Source organism: Somniosus microcephalus, chromosome 4 (genome assembly GCF_052327205.1).
Source record: "Somniosus microcephalus isolate GS21.2 chromosome 4, FLI_Smic_1.0, whole genome shotgun sequence".
NCBI classification, from domain to species: Eukaryota; Metazoa; Chordata; class Chondrichthyes; order Squaliformes; family Somniosidae; genus Somniosus; species Somniosus microcephalus.
The window spans coordinates 45,379,567-45,396,398 of record NC_140990.1 but is presented as its reverse complement, the minus strand read 5'-3'; the positions used below and the strand labels follow the sequence as shown (position 1 = coordinate 45,396,398).

The window sequence follows — 16,832 nt, the reverse complement described above, 5'->3', positions numbered from 1 at the left end:
TCTTTGAAAGTGCCACGGCAAGTTGGTGAGGCAGTTCAGAAAGCGTACGGGATACTTGGCTTTGTAAATAGTGCCATTGAATACAAAAACAAGGAAGTTACACTAAACCTTTACAAATCACTAGGAACATAGGACAGGAGGAGGCCATTCAGCCCCTTGAGCCTGTTCCACCATTCAATGAGATAGAAACATAGAAGATAGGAGCAAGAGTAGGCCATTCGGTTCCTCGAGGTTGCCCCGCCATTCAATCTGATCATGGCTGATCATCCAAATTCAGTACCCGGTCCCTGCTTTCTCCCCATACCCCTTGATCCCTTTAGCCGTAAGAAATATATCCAACTCCATCTTGAATATATTTAATGAATTGCCCACTACTGCCTTCTGTGGTAGAGAATTCCACAGGTTCACCACTCTCTGGGTGAAGAAATTCCTCCTCATTTCTGTCCTAAAAAGCCTACCCCTTATCCTTAGTCAGTGACCCCTGGTTCTGGATTCCCCGACCATCGGGAACATCCTCCCTGCATCTAGTCTGTCCAGTCCTGCCAGAATTTTATAAGATTCAATGAGATCCCCTCTCATTCTTCTAAACTCCAGCGAGTACAAGCCCAATCGACCCAATCTCTCCTCATATGTCATTCCTGCCATCCCAGGTATCAGCCTGGTGAATCTTCGCTGAACTCCTTCCATGGCAAAAATATCCTTCCTCAGATAAGGCGACCAAAACTGCACACAATACTCAAGATGTGGTCTCACCAAGGCCCTGTACAACTGCAGCAAGCCTTGTTCCTGTACTCAAACCCTCTCGCTATGAAGGCCAACATACCATTTGCCTTCTTAACCGCCTGCTGCACCTGCATGCTTACCTTCAGCGACTGGTGCACAAGGACACCCAGGTCTCGTTGTACTTCCCCTTCTCCCAATCTATTGCCATTCAGATAATAATCTGCCTTCCTGTTTTTGACACCAAAGTGGATAACCTCACATTTATCCACGTTATATTGCATCTGCCATGCTTCTGCCCAATCACCCAACCTGTCCAAATCTTCCTGTAGTTTCTCAGCATCCTCCTCACAGCATACACGCCCACCCAGCTTTGTGTCCTCTGCAAATTTGGAGATATTCCATCTAGTTCCCTAGTCTGGATCATTAATATATATTGTGAAATAGCTGGGGTCCAAGGACTGATCCCTGCGGTACCCCACTAGTCATTGCCTTCTAACTCTTTGCTTTCTATCTGCCAACCAGTTCTCTATCCAAGTCAATACCTTGCCCCCAATCCGATGTGCCTTAACTTTACATGCTAATCTCTTATGTGGGACCTTATCGAAAGCCTTCTGAAAGTCCAAATACACCACATCCACTGGTTCTCCCTTATCCATTTTACCAGTTACATCCTCAAAAAATTCCAGTAGATTAGTCAAGCACGATTTACCTTTTGTAAATCCATGTTGACTTTGTCCGATCCTGTCACTGTTTTCCAAGTGCTCCGTGATATACCTATCAATTCAGTTCATGAAAAGCGACGAGTTAAGTTAGTAACTATAGGTTTTTATTGGCTAAATAACAGAGCCCACCCTCGTGGGTGATCGGATCCAACAAGGAGGAATACCAGCCAGTCGACCACCTTTATACCTGGGCAAGCAGGCGGAGCCATGGGCGGAGTCAGCTTTGGTCAGCCCAGGTATAACAGCGTGGCAAGAGGTGACCTTGTGTAGTGATACAACAGTGTAAACAGTGATAACCATAGTGTAACGATATAAACAGTGATAACCATAGTGTAACGATAGTGAACGATAAAAGTGGTTTACCACATTCACCCCTTGTTTAAATTTGAGTCCGGCGGGGTGAAGTGTACTACGAGTTCAGGTATGTCAGTCTGTCCGGAGGCCTCGTAAGCCTTTCTGATCGGCGCAGCAGCGGCGGCGGTGGTGCCGTATCCGATGTTAATGCTGGTGACTGCGTGGTCGGCGAAGGCTCGTGGGGTTCCGGCATGCCGTCTACCTGGGCTGGATTTGGGGGGGTGGTGGGGGGTAACGATGGTGTCTCAGGGGTGCCTGTAGTGTCCGTGTGTAGATAAAGACACTGAAGACAGGAGTTGGTTCATAGGTATTTACTTAGCAAGTCTGGGGGGGGGTTCTAAAGGATATACACAATACACAGGCTTATATAGGCCAAGTGGCAATTACTGGCATTACGCACACCTGGGGCTCTTAAAGGCACATACACCACAATTCCTCCCCTTCTAGCTAACTAGTACATCATATTTTAAGTAATTATTAATTACATGTTATATGCAAAATAATATACATTGCTGTATTAATTAATTATAAGTTAGTCTCTCAGGAGGCTTCCTGACTCGGTCCGGATAACGCCTCGGGGGTGTAGTAGTTTCTGGTGGTGTAGTAGGTTCTTCTGGCAAGGCTGATTCGGCTTGAAGGCCAGTGTCGGGTTCATCGGGTTCCAGTATCACCGGATCGGAGGTAGATATGGGTATCTCTACTTCATCGTTAGATGTATAGCGTGGTGGTGGAGGACGTCTTTATTACCTCCGGCCACTTGGAGTGTGCATCAACTGCGATTAAGAACATTGAGTCCATAAATGGACCAGCAAAGTCGATGTGCACCCTTTGCCAGGGAGATGAGGGCCACTCCCATGGATGTAGAGGGGCCTGTGGCGGAGCATTTTGGACCTTCTGGCATCCTAGGCAGCTCTTGGTCATGTCTTCGATGTCTCCATCGATACCTGGCCACCATACAAACGCCCTAGCTAGGTTCTTCATTTTCACTCCACCCAGATGCCCCTCGTGAAGCTCCTTTAGCACTTTATCCTGGAGTTTGGGTGGAATCACCACTCTGGATCCACACATCAAGGTTCCTCGGCACACTGACAGCTGTTCTCTTCTTTGTGAGAATGCTGGCAACAGTGGTTCGCCATGTGCTGGCCATCCCTTCATTGTTAAATCATAGACCCGTGAGAGAGTAGGGTCATTTCTGGTCTCCCTTTCAATGGCAGAATTTGTCACCGGTAGACATTCCACTATGGTAGAGTGGAATATCTCTACTGGGTCTACTGTAGGTGCCTCTTCTATCGTTGGCAACGGCAGGCGCGATAAACCGTCAGCATTCCCATGCTGTTTTGACCCTTTGTATTCAATGTTGTATTGGTGTGCCCCTAGAAAAAGGGACCACCTCTGTAGTCTTTGTGCCGTCATAATGGGGACACCTTTCTTAGGGTTGAATATGGAGATGAGGGGTTGATGGTCAGTCAGCAAGGTAAATTTTTGTCCGTGTAGGTAATGGTTGAATTTCTTCACTCCCCATACCAGGCTGAGTGCTTCCCTGTCTATCTGGGAATAGTTACGCTCAGCTGAGTTCAATGAGCGTGACGCAAAAGCTATCGGCCGTTCCGAGCCATCAGGGAATCTATGGGACAATACCGCTCCTATGCCGTAAGGGGATGCATCGCACGCCAGTCTGATTGGTAGTGATGGGTTGTAATGAGCCAAAACTTTCTCGGATGTGATTAAGTCTTTACATTTATGGAAGGCACGTTTACAGTCTTTGTTCCATTTCCAAATCACTCCTGTGTGTAGAAGATCATTAAGAGGGTGTAGAATAGTTGATAAGTTCGGTAAAAATTTATGATAGTAATTTATTAATCCCAGGAATGACCTCAATTGTGAAACATTTTCAGGTGCTGGGGCTTTTATAACTGCTTCAATTTTTTCAGGTGACTTATGCAACCCTTCCTTATTAATTATGTGGCCACAATATGATAGCTGATTTTGGAAAAATTCGCACTTGGGGCGATTTGCTCGTAGGCCCCGTTCTTTCAGCCTAGTGAGCACCTGCTCCAAATTGGCAAGGTGCTCGTTGTCGTTTTCTCCTGTTATAAGGATGTCGTCTAGGTAACACTGAGTCCCCGGAATCCCTTGCAGGACTTGCTCCATAGCTCTTTGCCAGATAGCTGGAGCTGATGCTACTCCAAAAACCAGTCGATTGTACTGGTACAGGCCTTTGTGTGTGTTTATTGTGAGATACTTTTTAGAGGTCTCCTCAACCTCCATCTGTAGATATGCCTGAATGGAGTGCCAGTCTAAACGTATCTTCCTTATCCATTCACGTCCCAACAACGGTGGACCACCATCTTGTAGAATGTATAAATACAACTTTTGTATTTCTTTGCCGTTGTATACCACAGGCACCTTTATTTTTCCTTTGGGGTATACTTTCTGCCCCGTATATGTTTTTAAGATAATGGATGTGTCTTTTAGAGGTATATGCGAAAATAGCCTCTCGTAATCTCGTCGATTTATTATGGTTAGAGCTGATCCTGTATCTAGCTCCATTTTAACTGGGGACCCTGCTATTATGAGGGTAACCCAAATGGTCTGGTAATCTTCATTGGCAATTACATTATGTAATTTGAGAGAGCTTAGTCTCTTGTTCCCGGAGTCGCTATCGCTCTTCTGGTCTTTGGAGCTACTGTCCGTCATCATTTGTACCTTTCTGTGCTTTTCCTTATTGATTCTTTTCCCGTTAGTGGATTTTTTATTTTCAGATCGGCATACACGTGGAATGTGTCCCATCTTTCCGCATCGCCTGCATGCTTTTTCTTTGAACCAGCAATCCCTCTGGTCATGGTTGGATCTGCCGCAGCGATAACATCTCTCGAAACCCCATGTCATTTCATGGGTGCCGAAGTCCTGTGGCCTTTGCTGTATCTTTGCCGCTCCTATTGCACTGAAAGCCTTGTCCAGTGTTAAATCTTTTCCAGAAGATACCTTTTTTTGTGTTTCTACACTTAGGGGATCGCAGATGAATTTGTCTTGCAGGGAATCTGCCAGTCCTGCCTCGAATTGGCAGTGTAGGGTATCAACAATCTCCTCAAAATTCTTGTCCATCGGTTCGGCTGGAGTGATTAAGTTGCGTAACAGCTTGTATGTTTCTGCGCCCATTAGATCCAGAAGCACTGAAGCTTTTTTTTCATCTTCTATTCCATTTGCGGTGCAAAACGCCTCCACTCTTTCTACATATGTGGTCCAATCCTCTATCTTGTTATCAAAAACATCAATATTGCCAAAGTTAGGCTCTGTTTCATTATCAAAAGCATCAATATTGCCAGACTTAGGCATTTCAAAAAAGATATGGCGCTTCCTGCGCTTTTTTTTTTCTCTCTGTAGCAACGATATGGCGCTTCCTGCGCTTTCCCGCCGCTGCTACCGATAACAACGCTGTTTTACTGTGGTTTCCGTTTATTCACTGTTGGAGACTCGTTCCCGACGGAGGTCTAAACGCTGACCTGCTTGCCGCGCCGGCCGTCTCCCGAGTGCACCCTCCCAGTCCGTTATTGCTTGCCTCCGATTTCGCTGCCTGTCTCAGCTGTAGAGCCCGCCGCTGGAGCCCCAGCCTGACGCCCAGGAAGGATTAGCGCAGTACCTGCCACCAGCTTGGCCAGCTGGTGAAACCACAGTTTCTATTACTTCCTTGAGTCTTCCGGACGCTGGAGGAATCGATGTCCTTGAGGTGCTGCCGAATTGCAGGTAAGTCCGTTTCCACTTCGTCGCCACTGTAGTGTCCGTGTGTAGATAAAGACACTGAAGACAGGAGTTGGTTCATAGGTATTTACTAAGCAAGTCTGGGGGGGGGGGTTCTAAAGGATATACACAATACACAGGCTTATATAGCCCAAGTGGCAATTACCGGCATTACGCACACCTGGGGCTCTTAAAGGCACATACACCACAATTGCTCTTAAAGGCACATACACCACAGTGCCCGAGGGTGCGAGGTCTCGTAAGGAGACTGTGTCCTCCCACCCGTCTGGGCATGCCACATAGGCGTACTGGGGGTTGGCGTGCAGGAGGTCCACCCTCTCGACCAGGGGGTCTGTTTTATGGGCCCTCATGTGCTTTCCCAGCAAGACGGGCCCCGGAGAAGTCAGCCATGTTGGTAGCGAGGTTCCCGTAGTCGACTTCCTGGGGAAAACAAACATTCGTTCATGGGGGGTGGCGTTAATGGCAGTGCAAAGCAGTGACCGGATGGAATGCAGCGCTGCCGGGAGGACTTCCTGCCAGCGAGAGGTTGGGAGGCCCTTAGACTTTAAGGCTAAGAGAACGGCCTTCCAGACAGTCGCGTTCTCTCTTTCCACCTGGCCGTTCCCTCAGGGGTTGTAGCTGGTGGTCCTGCTTGCAGCAATACCTCTCACTGGTAGGAACTGGCGAAGTTCCTCGCTCATGAAGGATGAGCCCCGGTCGCTATGTATATAGTTCGGGAACCCGAAGAAGGCGAAGAGGTCGTTCAGGCATTTGATGACCGTGGTACTGGTCATGTCTGGGCAGGGGAAGGCAAAGGGGAAACGGGAGTACTCATCAATAATGTTGAGGAAGTACACATTACGGTATTCCTCCTTGTTGGATCCGATCACCCACGAGGGTGGGCTCTGTTATTTAGCCAATAAAAACCTATAGTTACTAACTTAACTCGTCGCTTTTCATGAACTGAATTGATAGGTATATCAATTTTATTGGCTAAATAACAGAGCCCACCCTCGTGGGTGATCGGATCCAACAAGGAGGAATACCAGCCAGTCGACCACCTTTATACCTGGGCAAGCAGGCGGAGCCATGGGCGGAGTCAGCTGTGGTCAGCCCAGGTATAACAGCATGGCAAGAGGTGACCTTGTGTAGTGATACAACAGTGCAAACAGTGATAACCATAGTGTAACGATATAAACAGTGATAACCATAGTGTAACGATAGTGAACGATAAAAGTGGTTTACCACATTCTGCTATTACATCTTTTATAATGGACTCTAGCATTTTCCCCACGACCGATGTCAGGCTTACCGGTCTGTAATTCCCCATTTTCTCTCTACCACCTTTTTTGAATAGTGGGGTAACATTAGCTACCCTCCAATCCATGGGTACTGTTCCAGATTCCATCGAATGTTGGAAGATGATCAGCAATGCATCTACTATTTCTAGGGCCACTTCCTTAAGTACCCAAGGATGTAGATTATCAGGCTGATCTGTGACCTAACTCCATACACCCGCCTTTGGCCCATATCCCTTAATACCTTTGGTTAACAAAAACCTATGAATCTCAGATTTAAAATTAACAGTTGATCTAACATCAATTGCCGTTTGCAAAAGAGAGTTCCAAACTTCTACCACCCTTTGTGTGTAGAAGTGTTTCCTATTTTCACTCCTGAAAGGTCTGGCTCTAATTTTAAGACTATGCCCCCAGTCCTAGAATCCCCAAACAGCGGAAATAGTTTCTCTCTATCTACCCGATCTGTTCCCCTTAATATCCTAAAAACTTTGATCAGATCACCCCTTAACCTTCTAAATTCCAGGGAATTCAACCCTAATTTGTATAATCTCTCCCCGCAACTTAACCCTTGAAGTCCGGGTATCATTCTGGTAAACCTGCGCTGCACTCCCTCCAAGGCCAATATACCCTTCCTAAGGTGTGATGCCCAGAACTGCTCACAGTACTCCAGGTGTGGTCTAACCAGGGTTTTGTACAGCTGCAGGGTTTTGGCCTCAGCTGGAGTCTTGTGTACAGTTCTGGGCACCACACTTTAGGAAGGATGTCAAGGCCTTGGAGAGGGTACCGAGGAGGTTGACCAGGATGGTACCAGGGATGAGGGACTTCAGTTATGTGGAGAGATTGGAGATGTTGGGATTGTTCCCCTTAGAGCAGAAAAGATTAAGAGGAGACCTAATAGAGGGATTCAAAATGATGAGGGGTTTTGATCGAGCAAGTAGGAAGAAACTGTTCACTCTGGCAGGTGGGTCGGTAACCAAAGGTCATAGATTTAAAATAGTTGCTAAAAGAACTAGAGGGAAATGAGGAGAATTGTTTTCACACAGAGGGTTGTTAAGATCTGGAACACACCATCTGAAAGGATGCTGGAATCAGGTTCCACAGGAACTTTCAAACAGTAATTGGACATGTACTTGAAGAGGACTAGTTTGCAGAGTTCTGGGGATAAAGCTGGGGTTTGGGACTAAATTGGACAGCTCTTTCAAAGAGCCGGCACAGACACAATGGGCCGAATCACCTCCTTCTGTGCTGTTAGATTCTATGATCAGTGTGAAGACGCTGGTGACTCTTAAGGCTCTTCGAGCTTTTAAAACTCTTCCCACAGTCAGAACACTGAAAGGGTCTCTTGTCAGTGTGAACAAGCTGGTGTGACAGGAGGGTGGATGACTGAGTGAATCCCGTCCCACACACGGAGCAGGTGAACGGCCTCTCACCAGTGTGGAGGAGCCGGTGTCTCTTCAGCTCCCAGGAGCTTTTAAAGCTCTTCCCACAGTCAGAACAGTTAAATGGTCTCTCCCCAGTGTGAACAAGCTGGTGTCTCTGCAGCTCCTGGGGGCTTTTAAAGCTCTTCCCACAGTCAGAACATTTAAAGGGTCTCTCGTCAGCATGAACAAGCTGGTGTGGCAGGAGGTTGGATGACACAGTGAATCCCTTCCCACACACGGAGCAGGTGAACAGCCTCTCTGCAGTGTGAACTCGTTGGTGTTGCTTGAGCTGCCCAGGGATTTTAAAACTCTTCCCACACTCAGAACATTTAAAGGGTCTCTCGTTAGTGTGAACTCGCTGGTGTCCCTTCAGCTCCCCGGAGCTTTTAAAGCTCTTCCCACAGTCAGAAGAGTTAAATGGTCTCTCATCAGTGTGAACAAACTGGTGTCTCAGCAGGGTGGAGGACTTCAAGAATCCCTTCCTACACACAGAGCAGGTGAACAGCCTCTCCGCAGTGTGAACAAGCTGGTGTCCCTTCAGATCCCCGGGGCTTTTAAAATGCTTCCCATAGTCAGGACAGTTAAACGACCTCTCATCAGTTTGAACAAGCTGGTGTGAAAAGAGGTTGGAGGACCGAACAAATCCCTTCCCACACACTGAGCAGGTGAACGGTCTCTCCCCAGTGTGCAGGAGCCAGTGTCCCTTCAGCTCCTGGGGGCTTTTAAAGCTCTTCCCACAATCAGAACATTTAAATGATCGCTCGTCAGTGTGAACAAGCTGGTGTGTCTGCAGGTTGGATGACTCACTGAATCCCTTCCCACACATGGAGCAGGTGAACGGCCTCTCCCCAGTGTGGAGGCGCTGGTGTCTCTGCAGTTTGGCTGTCTGAGTGAATCCCTTCCCACAATCGGAGCAGGTGAACGCCCTCTCCCCAGTGTGAACTCGCTGGTGTTGCTTGAGCTCCAGGGGGCTTTTAAAACTCTTCCCACAGTCAGGACAGTTAAAGGGTCTCACATCAGTGTGAACAAGCTGGTGTTTCTTCAGATCCACGGGGGCTTTTAAAGCTCTTCCCACAGTCAGAACAGTGAATGGTCTCTCCCCAGTGTGAACTCGCTGGTGTGTTTGCAGGTGGGATGAACAAACAAACCCCTTTCCCCACACAGAGCAGGTGAACGGACTGTCCATGGTGTGACTGTGCCATTGAACGTCTATTGCAGACGGGGAACTGAATCACTTCCCGCCGTCCCATGCGCTCTGTTGACGCTGAGTCCCTCGCATGTGCTCATGGGCCCCCGCGTTCTCCCTCCTGCTCCACAATCGCCCGTCCCGATCGGTCCACAACGCGCATGCTCAGCACACAAAACCCCGCGGTTGGAACATCGGGCGCGCATGCGGAGCCGCAACATCTGGTACATGTGCACGGCTCAGGTGGGGGCGAGTCAGTGTTTCACCTCAGCCGCCAGTGAGGTGCGCATGTGCAGGACGACCCAACATTCTTCCTATCAGCAATCACTCCCTCGTTTCTTTAATAAAAACAGAAACTGCTGGAAATACTCAGCAGGCCAGGCAGCATCTGTGGAGACAGAAACAGAGTTAACGTTTCAGGTCGAAGACCCTTCGTCAGAACTGCTTGTTCTTTAGTGTCAGCCAGTGGCTCAGTTGGTAGCACTCTCACCTCTGAGTCAGAAAGTTGTGGGTTCAAGTCCCAGCCCAGAGACTTGAGCACAAAAATCCAGGCTGACACTCCAGGGCAGTGCTGAGGGAGTGCGGCACTGTCAGACGTGTTGTTTTTTGGATGAGACATTAAACTGAGGCCCTGTCTGCTCTCTCAGGTGAATATAAAAGATCCCATGGCACTATTTCGAGACAGACAGGCTTGCATTTATATAGTGCCTTTCATGACCAGCAGATGTCTTGAAGTGCTTTACAGCCAATGAGGTACTTTTGGAGTTAGTCACTGTTGTAATGTGGGAAAGAGCAGGGGAATTATCCCCGGTGTCCGAGCCAATGTTTATCCCTCAATTAATACAACAAAAAGATACATTATCTGGTCATTATCACATTGCTGTTTGTGGGAGCTTGCTGTGCGCTTATTGACTTCCGCGGTTCCTACACCAGAACCAGGGGTCACAGTCTAAGGATAAGGGGTAAGCCATTTAGGACAGAGATGAGGAGGAATTTCTTCACCCAGAGAGTGGTGAACCTGTGGAATTCTCTACCACAGAAGGCTGTAGAGGCCAATTTATTAAATACTAGCTGGGGAGCCCCGCGTTGCGAGGGCAATTTTGGGGCGCTTGGTCTCCCTGCCGCTGTGTGTCCCCCCTCTCCCTGTCATGTCCTCTCCCTGTCCTATCCCTCCCTCCCCTCCCCTCTCTCCCTCCCCTCCTCTCCCCTCCCCTCCTCTCCCTCCCTCCCGTCTCCCTCCCTCCCCTCCTCCACCCCCACCCCCACATCTACCCTCGCCCACCCCCTCCCCTCGCCCACCCCCTCCCCTCGCCCGGTCCCCTCTGTCCCTCTCTCCGGCCCCTCCCCCTGCCTAGCGCCTGAGGTCCGGTGCCGTTGCGATAGCGGCCGGACCGGAGCTGAGGTCCCCCGCGTATCGCGCGGCTGATGGACGGCTGCTGTGGGCGGGCGGGCGGCGCATGCGCGGTCAGTGCGGGCGGCGCGAGCCCCCCGCGATTTCCCGAGGCTCTGCCCCCCCGCGATTTCCGAGGCTCTCCCCCGCCCCCGCGATTTCCCGAGGCTCTCCCCCCCCGCGATTTCCCGAGGCTCTCCCCCGCTCCCGCGATTTCCCGAGGCTCTCCCCCCCCGCGATTTCCCGAGGCTCTCCCCCCCCGCGATTTCCCGAGGCTCTCCCCCCCCGCGATTTCCCGAGGCTCTCCCCCCCCCCCGCGATTTCCCGAGGCTCTCCCCCCCCTATTAAATTGTTATTTAATTCCCTAACACATCATTAAAATATTTACCTTAGTTCCCTAACACACAGAAAGTGTGGGGGGAAAAATTGTGAAAATCAAGATGGCGGCCACTCATCTCGGTTCAGAAGGATAAGGCCCGCCCACACACGCACCGATTGGTCGAGCGGTCAGGTCACCGAAGCGTAGGATTGGTCAATCGTCGAGTCAGTAAGAGAGAGAGAGAGATTGGGAGTGTGAGAGAGAGAGATTGGGAGTGTGAGAGAGAGAGATCGGGAGTGAGAGAGAGATTGGGAGTGTGAGAGAGAGAGAGATTGGGAGTGTGAGAGAGAGATTGGGAGTGTGTGAGAGAGAGAGACTGGGAGTGAGAGAGAGAGAGAGAGATTGGGAGTGTGAGAGATTGGGAGAGAGAGAGATTGGGAGTGTGAGAGAGAGAGAGATTCGGACTGTGAGAGAGAGTGATTGGGAGTGTGAGAGAGAGAGAGATTGGGAGTGTCAGAGAGAGAGATTGGGAGTGTGAGGGAGAGACCAAAGCTACACTAAATGGGAAAAACACACAATAGAAGCCCTACATGCAGAATTCTGCCGAAGCATCCTTCGCACCCAAAGAAAAACGCCAACAAATGCATGCAGAGCCGAACTAGGCAGATACCCACTGATAATAAACATCCAAAAACGAGCACTAAACTTCCTAAATCATCTCAAATCTAGCTCCCCAGACACCCTTCATTTCAAAGCCTTTCAGACCCAAGAGCTAAACCCAGAAAAGAGTCCCCTGAGTCAGCTGCTACTGAAACTAAATACTCAGCCGGACCCTGACCAGCCCCAGACCAACACAGCCGTCCAAACACCAATCCGAGTGAACCAAATCATTAAAAAATGCAAAGAAACCTACCTGGAACATTGGAACAAAATAACCGAAAGCCAAAGCAGATTAGAATGTTACCGGGCCCTAAAAAGAGAATATAAACTGGCAGACTACCTCACGACCATCAGAGACACAAAACAGAGACAGACCCTCACCAGGTACAGACTAAGCGACCACCAACTGAAAATTGAAAAAGGCAGATACAAGAAATCCTGGCAGCCTAGAGAGAATAGAATATGCGATCAATGTCTGGCTGGCGAGGTTGAAACAGAAATGCATTTCCTCCTAAAATGCGAAAAATTCAACACATCAAGAAACATATTATTCAACAAGCTAAGCCAAACAACCCCAGATTTCAAGGAATTGGATGATCTGTCAAAATTGAGATTAGTCCTAGGAGAAGGAGACAGACCATACCTTGGGGCTAAATATGTAACAACATGTCACAACCTGAGGACTGTTTAAAAGTAAGACTGTTTAAAATTAATATTGAACGTACCAAATGAAGTAGAAAGACTGTTTAAAATTAATATTTTTTAAAAGTAATATTGTATATACCCAACAAATGTCAAATCGATTGACACCTACAGAATGTTGGAAAACTGTACCTTTTTGCTATGTAAGCTTTGGCAATATGGTTCTCTGTAAACTTTCATGCCAATAAAGCATTTGAACTGAACTGAACTGAACTGAGAGAGATTGGGAGTGTGAGAGAGAGAGATTGGGACTGTGAGAGAGAGAGAGATTGGGAGTGTGAGAGAGAGAGAGAGATTGTGAGTGAGAGAGAGAGAGATTGGGAGTGAGAGAGAGAGATTGGGAGTGTGAGAGAGAGAGATTGGGGGAGAGAGAGGAGAGAGACTGGGGAGAGAGAGAGAGAATGGGGAGAGAGAGAGAGAGAGACTGAGGGGGAGAGAGAGAGAGGCTGAGGGGGAGAGAGAGAGCGACTGAGGGGTGAGAGAGAGAGATGTGGAGAGAGAGGAAGAGACTGGGGAGATAGAGAGAGACTGAGGGGGGAGAGAGAGAGCGACTGAGGGGGAGAGAGGGAGACTGGGGGAGAGAGGGAGACTGGGGGAGAGAGGGAGACTGGGGGAGAGAGGGAGACTGGGGGAGAGAGAGAGAAATGGGGGAGAGGGGGAGACTGGGGGAGAGAGAGAGAGATGGGGGAGAGAGGGAGACTGGGGGAGAGAGAGAGAGATGGGGAGAGAGGGAGACTGGGGAGAGAGAGAGAGATGGGGGAGAGAGAGAGAGATGGGGGAGAGACTGGGGGAGAGAGAGAGACTGGGGGAGAGAGAGAGACTGGGGGGGAGAGACGGGAGAGAGAGAGACTGAGAGAGAGAGAGAGAGAGAGACTGGGGGAGAGAGACAGGGGAAGGGAGAGAGAGACTGGGGGAGAGAGACAGGGGAAGGGAGAGAGAGACTGGGGGAGAGAGACAGGGGAAGGGAGAGAGAGACTGGGGAGAGAGAGAGATAGAGAGACTGGGAGACAGAGAGAGAGAGAGAGCGCGACTGGGGGGGGAAGCGAGAGCGACTGGGGGGGAAGCGAGAGCGACTGGGGGGGGGAAGCGAGAGCGGCTGGGGGCGGAAGCGAGAGCGACTGGGGGGGAAGCGAGAGCGACTGGGGGGGGGAAGCGAGAGCGACTGGGGGGGAAGCGAGAGCGACTGGGGGGAAGCGAGAGCGACGGGGGGGGAAGCGAGAGCGACGGGGGGGGAAGCGAGAGCGACGGGGGGGAAGCGAGAGCGACTGGTGGGGAAGCGAGAGCAACTGGGGGGGGAAGCGAGAGCGACGGGGGGGAAGCGAGAGCGACTGGGGGGGGGAAGCGAGAGCGACTGGGGGGAAGCGAGAGCGACTGCGGGGGAAGCGAGAGCGACTGGGGGGGAAGCGAGAGCGACTGGGGGGGAAGCGAGAGCGACTGGGGGGGGAAGCGAGAGCGACTGGGGGGGGAAGCGAGAGCGACTGGGGGGGGAAGCGAGAGCGACTGGGGGGAGGGAGAGCGACTGGGGGGGGAGAGAGAGCGACGGGGGGAGAGAGCGCGACTGGGGGGGGAGAGAGCGACTGGGGGGGGAGAGAGAGCGACTGGGGGGGAGAGAGAGCGACTGGGGGGGAGAGAGAGCGACTGGGGGGGGAGAGAGCGACTGGGGGGAGAGAGAGCGACTGGGGGGGAGAGAGAGCGACTGGGGGGGGAGGGAGAGCGACTGGGGGGGGAGAGAGAGCGACTGGGGGGGAGAGAGAGCGACGGGGGGAGAGAGTGCGACTGGGGGGGAGAGAGAGCGACTGGGGGGTGAGAGAGCGACTGCGGGGGGAGAGGGCGACTGGGGGGGGAGAGAGAGCGACTGGGGGGGAGAGAGAGCGACTGGGGGGGAGGGAGAGCGACTGGGGGGAGAGAGAGAGCGACTGGGGGGAGTGAGAGAGCGACTGGGGGGGGAGAGAGAGAGCGACTGGGGGGGAGAGAGAGAGCGACTGGGGGGAAGAGAGAGAGTGACGGGGGGAAGAGAGAGAGCGACGGGGGGAAGAGAGAGAGCGACGGGGGGAAGAGAGAGAGCGACGGGGGGAAGAGAGAGAGCGACGGGGGGGAAGAGAGAGAGCGACGGGGGGGAAGAGAGAGAGCGACTGGGGGGGAGAGAGAGCGACTGGGGGGGAGAGAGCGACTGGGGGGGAGAGAGAGCGACTGGGGGGGGAGAGAGAGCGACTGGGGGGGGAGAGAGAGCGACTGGGGGGGGAGAGAGACCGACTGGGGGGGAGAGAGAGAGCGACTGGGGGGGGAGAGAGAGAGCGACTGGGGGGGAGAGAGAGAGCGACTGGGGGGGAGAGAGAGCGACTGGGGGGGGAGAGAGAGTGACGGGGGGGGAGAGAGAGCGACTGGGGGGGGAGAGAGAGCGACTGGGGGGGAGAGAGAGCGACTGGGGGGGGAGAGAGAGCGACCAAAAAAGAGCAATATATTAAGAATACACTCAGCTCCATGGAGGAATCCATTGAGTCCAATTGTTTCTGGGAAAACTTGAAAACACTACACAAAAAACAACACGACGATTTGGCCATTCAAAATGGGGACACATGGGTAAACCACTTTGAAAAATTATACCAGAAAAACACACTAAGACCAGAGCAACACCAAATATGCAAAAAACTGGAAAAGCTAGAAATGGCCATAAAAGAAAACCAAAACCCGCTGGACGCCATAATAACAGAAAAAGAACTTCTTGAAAAACTCAAGGACCTGCGACCAGGAAAAGCCTGCGGGACAGACGGCATACTAAACGAGATGATTAAACACACAGACAACAAAATGAAACTGGCTATCCTAAGACTCTTCAACTTGGTTCTGAGTGTCGGTTATTTCCCTGATATCTGGAACAAAGGACTCATAACGCCCATATACAAAAGTGGGGACAAAATCGACCCAAACAACTATCGAGGCATCTGTGTAAACAGTAACCTGGGGAAGGTATTCTGTAGCATCATAAACAAAAGACTTATAAACTTCCTTGAGGAGCACAATGTCTTGAGTAAAAGCCAAATTGGATTCCTGCCAAACTATAGAACATCCGATCATATCTTCACCCTACAGACCCTAATTGACAAACACGTTCACCATAACAAAAGCAAAATCTATGCATGCTTTGTAGATTTCCAGAAGGCTTTCGACTCCATCTGGCATGACGGTTTATTCCTGAAACTTATCGAAAGTGGGGTAGGAGGGAAAACATATGATGTAATTAAATCAATGTATACAAACAACAAATGTGCAGTTAAAATTGGAGACAAACAAACAAAATACTTCCCACAGGGGCGGGGGGTGACGCAGGGCTCGCCAATCTCACCGACACTCTTTAATATTTACATAAATGGATTGGCAAAACTACTTGAACAATCTACAGCACCCGGCCTCACCCTATATGGATCCAAGGTTAAATTCCTCCTCTATGCAGACGACCTGGTTCTGCTGTCACCTACTAAAGAGGGGCTACAGCAAAACCTGGACCTGCTGGAGTCGTACTGCCAGACTTGGGCCCTGACAATAAATCCCCAAAAAACCAAAGTCCTTGTGTTCCAGCAAAGATCCAAACATCAGGGACCCAAAATAAATTTCACAGTAGGAACAACCAAAATTGAACAAACCACTAACTACACATACTTGGGCTTAAAAATCAGTTCTACGGGAAACTTCAAACTGGCTGTGAATGAACTGAAAGAGAAAGCAAGAAGGGCTTTCTATGCCATCAAAAAATCAATCCAAATAGAAATCCCAATTAGCATTTGGCTCAAAATTTTCAAATCAGTAATTGAACCAATTGCACTCTATGGCAGTGAGGTATGGGAACCGCTAACTCAACAATAATTTGCAAAATGGGACAAACACCCAATTGAGATCCTACATGCAGAATTCTGTAAAAGTATCCTCCGGACTCAAAGGAAAACAGTAAACAATGCATGCAGGGCGGAACTAGGCCAATATCCATTAATAATCACTATCCAAAAAAGAGCCACCAAATTTTGGAATCACCTACAAATGAGCAATCCCCAATGCTATCACTACGACGCCCTGAAATGCCAAGAGCTGACCATAAAGAAGAATACCCTCAGTCAACTAGTCCTGGGACCCAGTGAAGTAACTACTAACAATACTAACAATAACCAGCCCCAGGACAGTGACAGGGTAACACAAAGAATTCGACCCAACACAATCGTCGCTAAGCAAAAGGAAAAATATCTGACATATTGGGCAGAAACAACAAAAACCCAAAGCAAACTCAATTGCTACTTGGCCCTAAACAGACAATACAACATAGCTGATTA

At 50.1% G+C, this 16,832-nt stretch overlaps 1 protein-coding gene and 1 pseudogene across 1 annotated transcript; one reads left to right on the top strand and one right to left on the bottom strand.

Moving 5' to 3' along the window:
* Nucleotides 1–16,832, top strand: part of LOC147118787 (uncharacterized) — a 142,908-nt pseudogene that overhangs the window by 91,657 nt on the left and 34,419 nt on the right.
* Nucleotides 8,084–9,442, bottom strand: LOC147118789 (uncharacterized). The gene is made up of 2 exons (XM_085987040.1): nucleotides 9,419–9,442; nucleotides 8,084–9,370 (listed from the first exon to the last, which is right to left on the bottom strand). The coding sequence occupies exons 1-2, from the start codon at nucleotides 9,440–9,442 to the stop codon at nucleotides 8,084–8,086; spliced, it is 1,311 nt and encodes a 436-aa protein (XP_085843166.1).

Bases quoted from the DNA above. Each gene is read 5' to 3' on its own strand.
- LOC147118789 (XM_085987040.1), bottom strand. From the start codon at position 9,442: ATGGACAGTCCGTTCACCTGCTCT. The intron at 9,371-9,418 runs GTGTGGGGAAAG...CAAACACACCAG, and splicing joins ACAGTCCGTTCACCTGCTCT to CGAGTTCACACTGGGGAGAG.